This window comes from Rhipicephalus microplus, chromosome 1 (assembly GCF_043290135.1).
Source record: "Rhipicephalus microplus isolate Deutch F79 chromosome 1, USDA_Rmic, whole genome shotgun sequence".
Classification (NCBI taxonomy): Eukaryota; Metazoa; Arthropoda; class Arachnida; order Ixodida; family Ixodidae; genus Rhipicephalus; species Rhipicephalus microplus.
Genome location: NC_134700.1, coordinates 172,971,914 through 172,986,265, shown reverse-complemented (window position 1 = coordinate 172,986,265; position 14,352 = coordinate 172,971,914). Strand labels below are relative to the sequence as shown.

The following is a 14,352-nucleotide window of genomic DNA, read 5'->3' as shown; positions in this document are numbered from 1 at the left end:
TGCGTAATGTATTCAGAAATTGATACTATCAGTGACCAAATACGACTAAATGAAGCCTTTAATAGAATAATGAAATGGTGTAATGATTGGCAGATGGCCATCAACTTTGACAAAACAGCTTTTATAAAAATTTCGCACAAGCGTAGCAATCTGCATTTTCAGTATTCGGCACACAATGTCTTGCTCTCGGAAGTTGACCACGTAAAATATCTTGGTATTTGGATTTGTAATGATCTCAGATGGAACAAACACATCAATACTATGTATAATTCTGCCAATCGAAAGCTTTTCTTCTTTAAACGGGCTTTGAGATTCGCAACTCCCGATGTTTGTCTTCTTGCATCTAACGCAATTCTGCAGCCTGTATTACATTACACATCCATAATCTGGTATCTTTTTACCAAAAAAGACATTGATGAAGTACAAGGCATTCAAAAGCGGGCGGTTTGATATATACAGTCGAAACCCGCAATAACGAAATCGCTGGGGAAACCGAAAAATTTCGTTGCCGCGAGTATGAGACATAAAAACAGTAATATGGCCAGCAGAACGAAAATTTATTGCCAGAAGTCGGTCAACTTTGCAGACGCTTGCCATGCAACAACTTCAAAGCTCCTCCTTCGCACTGGAAAAAGTGGTCCATTGCTATGTCGTCGTCATGTGCGCCAAAGAAGGAGCGAAGGGTGTCCAGCGCATCCAAAACAACCCGCGAATTGGGTTTCTCCGCACGCATCTCTTCTTGGTCCTCGGTGTCGTCAGCTTCACGCACGCTTTCGATAATGGCCTCGTCGGTCACCTCCTCATACACGACTACGTCGTCATCGGTGCGAACGAACGCATCAACGGTGAGTTCATCTGGGATGTCGATATCGATGGCTCGAAGTTCCCCCCAGGCGTTGGTCAGGGATAGAGGCACTGCACTGCCACCACTCTCGCCATCAAGTGCGCCTTCGTCCAAATCTTTGTCTGGTGAGGCCGAAGTGCAATCCGTGCGTGATGCTTGCACGGTGGTGGTGAAGCCTGCGTGCTTTAAGCAGTTCTCAATCAGCGATGGGGATGTTGCAACCCATGCGGCGGCCAGCATCTCGAGATCCGTGCACAAGTTGCCGTCGGTGGGACGCTTGTGGCGAAGGTTGAGTAGCAGACGCTGGATCAACCACTCCCTGTAGACGCACTTGACGCTCCGAATTACGCTTTGGTTGAGCGGCTGCAGAAGGGAAGTACAGTTCGGTGGGAAAAAAACTAAGTGCATGTTCGTGAGCTGGGTCTCGCCGATGTGGCGGGCGCTACAGTTGTCTAAAAAAAGGGCTACCGACCTGCCTGCCTTGTGCATGTCGGCATCGAACGCCTTGACCCAGCTGGAAAAAAAGAGCCCGAGACATCCACGCCTTCTTGTTTGCAGTGTACTAAACGGGCAGCGAGTGGCGGTTTCCTTTAAAGCAGCGGGGCTTCTCGCTCCGGCCGATGACTAGGAGTGGCCGCTTGTCTGTGCGGTCCATATTGCAGCACAAGAAAATGGTAACGCGTTGCTTGCTGTGCTTGCCCCCGTGGCACTTCTGGCCGTTCAAGTCCAGGGTCTTCGACGGGAGCATCTGAAAGAACAGCCCCGTCTCGTCTGCGTAGTATACGTCGCAGGGCTTGTACTGGTCCAGTACTTCTTTGTTGGTCAGGAGCCACGACGAAGTTGTTACCGGGTCAACGCTTGCGGCTTCTCCGGAAATCGCCTTGGCCACGATGTCATGCCGGACTTTAAAGCGGCCCAACCAGCCAACGCTTGCTCGGAACTGGTCATGCCCGAGGATGCTGGCAAAGTCCAGTGCCTTCTGCTGTAGAATTTTTCCCCACAGTGGCACTCTGTTCACCAAACCATGCAAAAACTGCTTTATCAACTTCCGGAAAGGTTGCCGTGGCCACCGTCTTGTTCTGTACACGTGCGCCATTATCAAGCGCAGCAAGAATGGCATCTTTGCCCTTTAGTATGGTCGAAAGCGAGCTGCACGCAACTCCATACTCTTTGGCAATATCCTTCTTCTTCCTGCCCTTCTCAACTTCGGCAATGATGGCAGCCTTATCGTGAAGCGACAGAAACTTCCGCTTTTTGGCTGGCGGGGGCATCTTAGCAAGAGCCGATGTGCCGGTAGCCATCCACAGCACTTTCACGCAAACAGCCACACACAACACAACCCACGGCGTTCACGCGTGTAAGGCTTCGGAAGTGACGAAATGATGGAAGCAATGCAGGATGGGATTGTGTTGCCCCCAAATGGTGTCGCTGCAAGGCTGCTTAACATGATGATGATATTGTTGCCATTATTTTTTTTTTCCGTGATCAAGGAGAATCTGCTTCCCGCGTCAAGCTTTTCTCAGACGTCATTGTAACTTCATCTCGATTTCGCCACGAGTTCGTCTTCTCTTCGTCGTTTTGATTGATTCCAACTGTTGGTGTTGCTTCGGCCTGTTGAGCTTGTCTGACGGAGCCATCTGCACTCCAGCATGATCATTTGCCATCGCCTGCTGCAGTGTGGCCAGGCATGTTGCCAGACACAGACCCCATCGCCAATTTAGGTTAACAAAAATGGCAGTACCCACGCTAACGCGGCAAAAGCAGAGGTTTACAAATTTTGAGTGCGCATAACACGCATACGAGCATATTTTCGACAGTTAACCATTCGCGGGATGGTAAAATAAGGCTTGCACCATAGTAGAAAATTCGTTAATGCGGGATCGCTGTCCAAAAACATTTCCTTGCCACGAGACACGTAATACATGGGCTTCTATAAACATTCGCCGGAGATACAAAAATATTTCTTTGCCGTGGGAATTTCGTACTCGCGGGGTTTCATTATTGCGAGTTTCGACTGTATACAGTAGCTTTGGATGCACTTCAATTACAGCCTTGCTAAAAAGAGCTAATCTACCAACTTTGACACAAAGAAATCGTGTTCTGAGATTAAAATTTCTCTATCAACTTATTAAGGGACACTACAGCGTTGATATTGCTGATGTCATCTCCTTTTTTATAGGTTATGCTACAAGACAGTGACGTGCACTAATAACCATCCCCTTCACTACTCGCAACTACTGCTTTAGGTTCTCATTTTTTCCTAGGGTCATAAATGAATGGAATCAACTGTCCAACGATGTGGTGTAGCAGCCATCCCTGAATTTGTTCATGTCCCACATTGTGTAACTAGCTTATTTGCCTTTTTGTTGTGTTAATAGCTGTATTTTACGTGTTTCAGTTATACTTGAAGCGTATATTTGCTTAGACTTTGTACCACATGTAGTTTGTTTGTCATTGTTTTTGTTTCCCTACTAGTTGTATCAAGTACTTGTATCGTATCCTGCGAAAAATTCTTTAACGGGGTTGCAGTATTTGTAAATGAATAAATAAATAATCTCCATGTTAAAATCAGAGTTTTTTTAAGTCAATAACTTTGGGACCACAGCAGATTTTGAGGGGCAGCTTTGCTGCAGTATGAGAGTCTGATGAGGTAAAGCATATTAAAAAAATCTGAAGGGCCCATTTTCTGTCAGACATATTTGTATTTGTCCATATTCTCTGTATTTGTCCTCAGGAAGTTCAAATAATTAGAATAGTAAAATTTCAGTGCAAATCAAGTCAAATAGTAGCCAAGACTATTCACCATATATGTGAAATTTAGAAAATTTGCTCCCTCCTATTTTATTTTAGCTTTACCACTCAACCACTTGCAAAGTAAGTGTTGCTGAAAACGTTCTGAAATAATTCTTCCTTTTTTATTATGTTATTGCGAGATACTTTCTGGACAAATTTCATTCATTTTAAGTGGATTAGTATCACACGTACAATGCTTTTTGGCAGCTCCTTTACTGCCATGGAGCCTAACTCATTCCCAACACCATTGCATATAGCCATCATGGAGAGAGTTAGCACACAGAGTACTGCACGTCTTTTTAGTATACTGATGATGAACACTATTTTACTTGAGCTGATAATTTCACCTCTCATGCATTCAAGTTTCCAAGATTCTCCCCTATAGTTTGACTCGCTGCACAGCATTTGCACATTTTGTTGAATGTCTTCAGAGAAACGAAAGGTAACCTCATTTAATTAGGATGGCTTGAGCATGTGAGCTCGAAAACTAGTTCTTAGGTCAATGAAGTGTGCAGGCTGTACTAATATGAGAACACATCCATCTTCTTAGATTCTCCTGCAGACTTGCACGGAATGTGGTACCCCACTGTTCGACGGACGCTGGTGTGCCTCTCGAAACTCTACCGCTGTGTCGATGTGAGTGCTTTGTGTCCCTTTGCAAGCTCAGCTCAGCCTCTTATTTCAGACGCTCTATATTGTCTGTGGGGGAACTTGGAATCGATACGCGATCAACATTGATTAAAACAATGCAGTGTAGTCAAGGTTCTGTGTCTTAATAGCCATGATCTCACTGAAACAGGTAATAAAAAAACTTTTTCAGGAAGAATGCACATACATTTTGAAGTCTAAAGTCTGGCTTTTCTTCGCACACGGGTTTTATGCAGGCAGCAACTGATTTTTCAACGATTAATGAACAAGCTCTCTACATCATGCACTTCTGGTTAAAGCCTGTAGAATGTCTTATTAACTGGTACTCTCAGGTGTGGTGACCATTTATTGCCCTTTAGTGGCAACATTGCAAGTTGCCCGTCTTTTGAAGCATGCTAGAGATTAACTCTTTTAGTGCGGCATCATAGGCCATCGGCAACGATGTCCAATTACTTTGAATCTCCTGTAAAAAGTAAAACCAGCACCTCACTACAACAAACGCCATGTGGCACGCTTTGTGGTGACTGATGTCTTGGTTTCAGTGCCGTTTGTTTATATTGTTACGAGACACGTAGCAATATTTTGCGTCCTCAGACCCTGCCACAAGCTTAGCGTGAACCAAAGGTGGTTTAAAGTAGCACGAGAGACCATCGTCGCGGGCGTCGCACCCGTAAAAAATTGACTGCTGTTGCGAGCATTTCGGCCGCTTCTGCTGCTGATTTTTTTTTTAGCCCCAGCAATGGTGATGACGTGAGAAACGATGTGGGATCATCTTACTAAAGTTTTGAGCAGGATGCATCAACTCAGATGCCTTAAACTTCAATAAGCCCTCACTTGTCAGTTCTGTTTTAAACTTCGCGCTGTGTATAAAATACAGTCGAATTTTGATAATTCGAACTCGAAAGGGTCTGAAAATTTGTTCGAATTAAAAGAAGTTTGAATTAATAAAAGCTAAATAAACGGAGGGCTCTCCATGCAGTGGCGCATGTGCATTGAGCTAACACATGAGGGGGAAGTTTCAGAAGACTTACATTTATTCACAAATCACAGTACATTCGTTATTAATTGAAGTAATCAGTGATGCATGTTTGCACACGCTTGCCTTGCAGCGAGTCAATTTCGCACGCAGCTTGCAAGGCATTTCTACTTCGGCTTCCTGGCAAGAGAAGTTGTGCGCGGAATTGTCCAGCGCCGACACTTTCTAAAGACAATGACAACAAAGACTGCGTAGCAGAGCCTCCCGCTCTTCGTTACGCAGCCGCAGCATGGCCAGCACGTGACGAGAAAGGAAGAGCGTCTCCACGGGGAGAGAAGCAGATCGGCATTTGAGATAAAACCAACACTCCATGGCAGCTTTTTTTTTTTTGGTCTTCGATCTTGATGAAAAAGGGAAGTGTGGCACTGGCACGTGAGAGACCCCCCCCCCCCCTCAAGGCACAGAGCTGTGCTCCCGCAAGGGGCAAGGGCTGTAGAAGATAGTGCCTTTTCCCTTTCCTTCAACCACACATTCATTCAACCCAGCGACAGCTTTTTTTTTCCCTCTCTCTCTCTCTCTTCGCGCACGGCATTGGAAGGAGAAGGGTCTTTACGTGGCAGGGTTGGAAAAGGGAGAAGCGTGACACGGGTGCGTCGTAGATCGGCATTTGAGAGAGGGCAAACATTCCATAGGCACTGCGCCAGGCTCCCGACCGGGCTGCAGAAAATAGGTGCCTTTCTCCTCTTCTAACCACCACCACCACCAAACATTCCACCGCAGTCTTTTCTTTCCTTTTCATTTCCTTCGCGGGCAGCATTGAGGTGTCGCAGGTGCCGCCGCGAAATTGGGCGGTGTGCTGAGAGCATTTTCGGAGCGGGCTATGTTCGAATTAACCGTCGGAAGGGCTTGGGCGTTTGAATTACCGGGCGTTTTCGCCCATTGGAATACACATAGCTTTGACGGGACCTCATCGTGAGTTCGAATTAATCGGAAGTTCGAATAAATGAGATTCGACTGTAAAAACATGCTCCATACTAGGCAACTGTGGTTTCATTTTTCGGTTTAAGGCCGTCACAACATATGGTCAATACATTTCGCCAAATGCACCACATCGTGGGATATTTTTTTCTTTCCGAGAGAGACTGGTGCCCGTGTTGGAGCAGTGCGGCAGATCAAAATGCGTTGGTTTTTATGAATGCTGAAATTTTCATTTTTCACAACTGAGGTTACAAACACCTTATGTGACAGCAATAGAAAATGCTTTTGGATGAGTATTCTGGCTTGAGAGACCTACTTTCAGCTGACAGCCTGCGAGGAAGTTACTTCCACCAGAGATGCTGAAACTTATTGGGATGATCATCTGCATAAGTTTTATTGCTGTGTTATGACTCCACCTGTACTTGCAGACAACTGGAATATCACCAACAAAATCATTAACACGATCCACTCTGTCAGGAAGTACATATGTTGCTGGAGAACTGTTCCTTTTTTTTTCCTCTGTAGATACCGCCTGCATAAACAGCTTCATTCGCTTCCCTGCGAATCGATCAGACAACCCAGCAGTTCCAGCTCTACCTTCTCCAGTTATTGTTTATAGAAGAAGTAATGCAACACATGTTTTAATATGATATTGCACGAGGACACGCCCCCTTCTCACCCCCTTTATAACTCCTCGACCCGACTCGACACCAAGCAAAAGATTGTGAACGAGTTGCAAGATTTTTTGCAAGAAAACAGCGCAGAAGGAACATCTACCCTTCCATCTAGAAGTTTTATCTTAGTTTTATGTCTTCAAGTGGCACTATACCGTCGCAAAGGCTTGCCAATGTTCGGGTTTCATTTGATGCTGATAGTACATTATGCACTAAATATAATGACTGAAACGATAAATGAAGTGTCCAGGAACAGTTTCTATGTTTCAGAATTTGGAAAATAATTTTATGGCTAAGCACACTTACTCACTTTTGTAGCGTTAACACTTTTTTCTACGTATTTTTGTTCTATTGCATAATAAAGTTCGGATAATTGTAATCGTTGTGGCACTTCTATATGCCCATGAAAAGCCAAACTAATGAGTTACGATTTCATGCATAGCCATGTTAAATGTGCCTAGTTGTTTTTTAGAGAAAATATATTTTCGTGGAAGCACTGAAAATTGGCCAGTCTGCTCTAGTAACGAAAGAGTTCAGCATTTCTTAGAAATTACCTCTCTGCAACATCTGAACAGCTGCTAATACTGCCACAGCAAATGATGAGTCAGGTGAGGTGCACTAACAAAAGATAGGTAATGATACCACCAGGAAGTTTTTGCACCAGTTCATCATGACATTGTAACTTTTTACAGTGACTGTAGTCACCAAATGATAGTTCAAACTTCAAGGCAACTGCCAAAAAGTCCTCACAATCAGTAGTCTTAAATACCAGAAGCTCCAAAGCATGTACGTATCTGACAATGTTCTACAGATTCTCCCCCCCCCCCCCTAAAAAAACAGAAAATATGGACTTTATTCTGCAGTCATCACTTTTGTGGAGTATTATGTGTTGGCCTGGTAAGAGTAATGTGACCCTTGGCACAGTGCTAAGCATCGTGTCTGATCTTATTTCACTGCCGGGAATGCTGTCGTGCTAGTAACGGGAAGTGCCATTGCAAAATTAAAAACTGTCTTTGAAAATCATTTCCTACCAGGGTCTTCAATATATCAAAAAAAAAAAAGTCAACAAGGATTTCACTAGCTGAAGGGGTATGAGTGTTGTTCAGTAGTGTATGGAGATGGTGGCTGTAGTTTTTACCCCATTTTCAATATGTAAACACTCCCTTGTTATATTGCTTTGCTCTCATTGATCCATTTCAGTATACCGTTTCATGTCATTTTTCTTTTAATTTTCCATTTTCCAGAAAACCATCTTCCAAGGACTCAGCCAGGAAGTGCTTGCAGCATGTATTGAATCCCTATCCGCAGCGGGGAAAGAAATCTCAAAGAACAAGGTCTGTTACGTTACTTAGTGCACATTCTTATTTACCGTGCTTGCTTCTTTCCGTGTCTGTGTTTTTTTGTTGTTTTTTTTGGGCCCCGCCGCGGTGGTCTAGTGGCTAAAGTACTTGGCTGCTGACCCGCAGGTCGCGGGTTCAAATCCCGGCTGCGGCGGCTGCATTTCCGATGGAGGCGGAAATGTTGTAGGCCCGTGTGCTCAGATTTGGGTGCACGTTAAAGAACCCCAGGAGGTCGAAATTTCCGGAGCCCTCCACTACGGCGTCTCTCATAATCGTATAGTGGTTTTGGGACGTTAAACCCCACATATCAATCAATCAATCAATTTTTTTGGCTTAATGTAGTAAATAACAATGACACTAAACCAAGTGGCTTAACAGACTGTTCTTTTTGATGCGAAAGTACAGCATTTCAGCACTGTGAAGTTTTTGCAAGAAGTTCTGCTGTGGCATGAAGTGAATGTTAGTGCACAATAGCATGCTTAGTATCAGACAGCGAGCAACATAACCTGGGTCAAGTTCCCAAACTACCACTTCGAAACATAACTATCACTGATTACGTAAAATAAATGTCTCCTTGGGTATAACCTTGCTAAAACAGACAGCTAAAATTAACTTTTTAATGACACCATTTTGTGGTCATTGATATTGGGAATGTCACTTTATTCACTGATTTGTGAGATGCAAAAAGCAGTGTGTGTTGGAAACGCTGCGAAATATTTTCAGGTTGCGATCGAAACTCTTCATCGTGTTGTTTTAATCTTGCAGGCCAACATAGATGGAGAGCTGTTCCAAATTAAGCACTTGCTCATCCTTCGAGAACAAATTGCACCTTTCCAAATAGACTTTGCCATCAAGGAAACGTCCCTGGACTTTACTAGGATTAAAGGTACGCCTTGTTGGTGTTTGGTTTACAGCATTATATTTGAGCCTGCTTTGCTGGATAGTATTTGTTAGCTTTTTTTTTATTAGTGTTATTCGTTAGATTTTTTTTGTCATGTGAGCTCAAGGTGTTTTTGTTTTACAAAGTAATTCTCATTAGGATAGGCCTGTTGCACTCTTTGTCCTTTCCTAGAATAGCAAAACCTCCTGTTTCTAGCCTATTTTCTAGTACTAGTACTAAGACTTTTTATAATAACTGAAGCCTCAAAATAATGAGCCTGGATACAACGAAATATTGGTTATAACTTATAATGAAGTAAACAAAGAATAGTCTTGCAATTGCTATAGTGTTAGGAATAAGCCTTTATAAGAAATTTTCAGATATAACAAACTCATTTTCGTGTAAGATGCAACTCCATTGTAATAAATGAGCTTACCTCATTAAGATTTTCAACAGTTTAGTGGTGAAACTTGCAGCTACCTTTCTGTGTCTGCTGCCCCACAGGATCTTTCAGCATTCTTTCATGTTAGTCTCAGATTGGTAACTGTGACCATTCTTTCCTTCTCTCCTCACTATTTTGTACCCCCTACATTTCCTACCTCTTTTTGTTTCTGAACAGTAGGCAGGCGTTGTGTTGCTGCTAGTGGCAGCAGCCAGCTGGCTCTTTGCGTTTTTTTTTTTTCTTTCAGATGTATATTTGTTCTCAAAGCAAACAATAGTAATAAAATAATAACAGTAAAATGTAATTAACATATGCAGTCAAACCCACATATGTCAATCTCACAAAAAGTCAGGATTAGTTTGATATAATTAGTAACTTTATATACATTTAATTAAATTATTACATTTTTTGAGTAAATTTCAGCACACAACTTGGATTCACAGCACTCTTTTATAATGATGTAAGATTTGCCTTCACATCTTTTTTTGTATGCTGTGTTTTTCTTCAGTTTGTAGTTGGCGACGTGAAGTAATATGCAGGGGGTGGGTTGTACTCTGGAAAATATAGTGTAGATGTAAGTAGCTCCTCAGAATCTTTTTGTGTAGCCCTGTGTAGTCGTTGGGCACTGGAAGAATGTGTGCTGCCATGACCCTAATGTCGGCATCATTTTTCTATATCGACTCAGTTTGCTTCTCGGTATGTCGTACACTGCAACAGCATCAAACTCCTCTAATTTTGACTGTACTGAAGGTAGCCAGCTTTGCGCAGAACAGCAGGTTCTTTAGTTTTGCAGCATTTGCCGTGCTAAAAAAACAAGCAGAGAATCGTATGGCAACCTCGTACCTAAGAGGAAAAAATATGATGGCAAGCAGTAATTTCTACTCGCTCCACCACTTGACCACTTCCTAATGCCAACACTCGCTCTCCGAAATCCATGTGGAAAAGTCTCCTTCCACGAGGAAAAGCCAAGCATTTTGTGTGGGAAAGCCACCTTCTTGGGGTATTTCGCATTGCCCGGTGTTGCATGTATCGAATGTTTCGACTGTTTTAATTGCTGAACACTTCAGCGGCCCCGCATGTTGTCCATTCATAAATCTCATGTGGTGTCATCACGCTCACTGTAAAGTGCTCTATATAGGCCATAACATGGCAAGCAATGCTCAAGACAGGATTGAAATGAACGAACAAAATCTAAACTAATCTAGTATAAATAATCAAAAAGTAAATGTAATAATTAACATAAGATTACTAAACTGTTTCAGAAACATACAGCTGACTCCAGCGTATTACAAGAGAGGGTGCCATCACCTCGCAGAGTGCACATTTTCTTCTTTGGCTGGCCTACTATAGTTATATCTGAAGGGGGAAACAACCTGAAGGAACTCGCTGCAGGGGACACATATCTCAACTGCCGTAACAAGCAGGAAGTCGACGAAGTGCTACGAAAAGTAACCCACATGTAGCACTGCGAGTTTGCGAACCTCCCTAACAAGATTCTGCTTGTGCTGTATAAACCCTACGTGCTTGCCTCACACATTGGCGTCATTGACGATTTGGTAAACTGGGCAGTGGGAACTCTACGATCAGGAATCACTGGGTGCCCATGCTACACACTTCCTCAGGTGTCACAGCATTGGAGCTGCCATACTTTTTTTGTTCACTGCAGCCATATGCATTGACGGTAAAGCATTGCTCTGTTAAAGGACAATTCGATATGAAGGATAATTAGATATACCTGAGTTCGATAAATTTAGGGATCACTGTTGTACCTGTTACTGTTTTTTTTAATGGTCAATGCTTTGTCAAGCAGTGATGGTGCAGCTTCTCTACCATCTCCTCTCCTATACCACCTTGTGCAGTTGTGTGAAATAAGGTTAATGAAAATTTCATTGGATTTTTATATGCCTATTTAGCACTCATGCTTTATAAGATATTGTAACACGTTGCAAGATATGAAAAGAACGACTTAGATATGTGGGGTGTAATGTCCCAAGACCACCATATGATTATGGGAGATGCCGTAGAGGAGGGCTCCGGAAATTTCAACCACCTGGGATTATTTAATGTGCACCCAAATCTGAGCATACGGGCCTACAGCATTTTCACCTCCATTGAAAATACATCCGCCGCAGTCCGGATTCAATCACACGAGCTGGGGGTCAGCAGCCGAGTACCTTGGCCACTAGACCACCACGGCGAGGTGGGGCAAAAAGAACGAACCGCAAACCACAATGTGTCTTGCTTTCTCTGTGTTTTGCATCATTTCGGTTTCGTTTTCTGGTGTGAGCTGTGGAACTATAGCTGGAAAACCTGGTGTATTTGAAACATGGAAAAAGTACAGTAGGTGTACAGAGCTTAAAAGGTGTGGTGTTTATAAAAAAAAATATTAAACCCCTAAACATTTTGTGCTTGCAGTCAGTAAAACTGTATGAAATTATGTCATTTTTTCATATTATGACATTTTGGAAATCAAAATGTTTTAAGTTGCATGTCCAGGCTGGGACAGTGTCTAGCTCTTTTTTTGATTGCATGCTTCATAAAAGTTTGAAGCTGTCAGTAAACGTCTTCTTTTATGTTACAATTCTTTGACCTTTTGACAGCGCCCACTCTTGTCTATGCTGCTTTGTTGCAGATGCAGCACTTAGCTTGTACAACAAAAAGTCTAGGCTCTTTTCATTGGGAACAAACAATGCCTTGTTGGAGTTTGTACTTGAGGTGAGCACGTTTTATAAGACCGCTTGAGTGTTTGTGTGTGTGTGCATGCACAAGCAGCAGAGCTTATATTAACTAAACAAAGCTTGTTTACAGTCTGCCTAACACTTTGCATCAACTATAATTACGTTGCTGCATTCAGTTGCCTTTGTCGACAATTTTGACTGCTTAAATGTCACTGTAACTACACCTTAACCACGCTTGTGTCGTTAACTGCATTGCATCATTGTTATGATGCTGTCAGGAATTGAAAGTTGTTAAAAAATGTGGATGGCTCTTTCTGAAGTAATAACGTCCTCATAAACATAGCAAAGACTTTAGCTTTATAAAGTAATTAACAGCTACTTTTTGCTGCATTGCTTTTTTTACTGAAAGAAAAAAAGTTCCCATAAAGCTGTGTGTTCTAAAATCCCTTTTTCTGTACAATATGGTTTGAATGTATGATGTTCATTTACCTGAAACAGAATAATTGCCTATATTCTTTCTAGGGGACGCTGTCTATAAAGGAGAACCTGATAGATTCGAAGAAAGCGGTTGACAACCAGTTGAAAGCTTTGTGTGAGGATTTTATTGCAAACTCAGCTCGAACGCTCATTGGACCACTTCAGGATTTCCTGGACAAGGTACGGAAGTGTCAAAATGCACCGCTGCTTTTAATAATTCAAAAAAGTTCTTAAGCTGGTGTTTCACGTGTGAATCCTTGGAGGTAAGGCTGGCTGTGAGTACAGTTTAGACATCAATTCATATCCAACAAAAGTTTCATTGCATTTTCTTTATATTCTTTGTTGTTTCATAATTAAACAGCAGAACTGACGGAGTCTTTTATGGTAGATTTGGTTTCGTACCGATTGTGAATTTCACATCTGAGCTCTAAAATTTAACAGTGGGCTGCGAAAATCCTGTTGACTATATTTCGTGTGAGCCGTGTCTAGAAAATCATCCCACATGGAGGCAAACCAGCGTTAGAAGATGACACTTTATCTTTTATCTTGTCACAAGGTGCACTGATAAACCTTCGAGCTCGATTAAATTCAGAAATTTTTCACGATGCGTTATCCATGTTAATGCCATTATTTTCTCAGTTCATAAAAGAACAATGTAAAAGGAGGACAATTTTTTCAAGTATTTATTTCAGAATATGGTTCAGAATACCCCTTCTTGCCTTGCAGGCAAACTTGATTTTACAGGTGAAACAGCAGGAGCCAACGCGAACAGTGTCTCTGCGAAACCAACCGTTTGCTGCTCCTGACTCGGTGTCCACAGTGGTGAGCAGTGCCTACCGTCACCTCAAGAGCAGCCTGAATGCGCTTGCCCGAAGCATGTCTCTGTACCTTGCCAACAAGGACACCGAGCAGATCCTCTTCAAGCCCATCAAAGTGAGAACCGCTCCTTTATTTGGTACATGTGTAAGGGATGACTCAGTAGCTCATAAAAAGTTGTTAGTTCCAGCAGATACCGTATTCACTCGCGTAATGAACCCATCTTTTCCTTTGACGCTAATTTGGGGGAAGGGTTATAACGGGTGTTATAGCAGCGAAAATTTTGCGTAACAGCTTTGCTTATTTTGGCCCAAGAAATGTGTGACAAATCTTTTTTGTAGCCAGAAGCTCTTTTTGTTTCCTCTCGTTACGAAAGCGCACGTACCGATGCCGAAGTGTTGTTCAGCCGCTTGGTTCTCATGCTACAGCGCATGCTGTTCGTAACCTGCCGTGTAGCTACCGTACCGGCCGAACGCGCCCTGCGCAGCAAGTGTCCCAAAAAAAGGTTCACAATAACAAACCCAAAAACAAAAATGCAGCGTTGCATGGCGGCACACAAAAGTTGCGGTAGACGTTGTGGGTGCACGACACGCCGTCATAGCAATTGCACTTTGCATGGCCTCCGAGACGGGCGGGCACGCGTGTGTTTTTATGCCGCGCACCAATCATTTCAGAGGCCACATGCTTTGTTTTTGTGCTTTCGTGGCTCTATCAGAAAAGAGGTTTCTCCGGCATTCGACAGATGGCGCTTTGCTGCAAAAGGAGCAACTTTCAAATTCTGATTAACGTAGTCTGCGCTCGCACTG

At 43.0% G+C, this 14,352-nt stretch overlaps 1 protein-coding gene across 2 annotated transcripts in view; it reads left to right on the top strand.

Moving 5' to 3' along the window:
- The window catches only part of Cog3 (conserved oligomeric Golgi complex subunit 3), a 58,218-nt gene that overhangs the window by 28,805 nt on the left and 15,061 nt on the right, over positions 1-14,352 (top strand). For both annotated transcript variants that reach the window (XM_037428971.2, XM_075888246.1), the window contains 6 exons: positions 4,188-4,273; positions 8,158-8,247; positions 9,019-9,139; positions 12,208-12,290; positions 12,776-12,910; positions 13,457-13,663. In XM_037428971.2, coding sequence (XP_037284868.2) covers positions 4,188-4,273; positions 8,158-8,247; positions 9,019-9,139; positions 12,208-12,290; positions 12,776-12,910; positions 13,457-13,663 — 722 coding nt within the window. The remainder of the gene's footprint in view (positions 1-4,187; positions 4,274-8,157; positions 8,248-9,018; positions 9,140-12,207; positions 12,291-12,775; positions 12,911-13,456; positions 13,664-14,352) is intronic.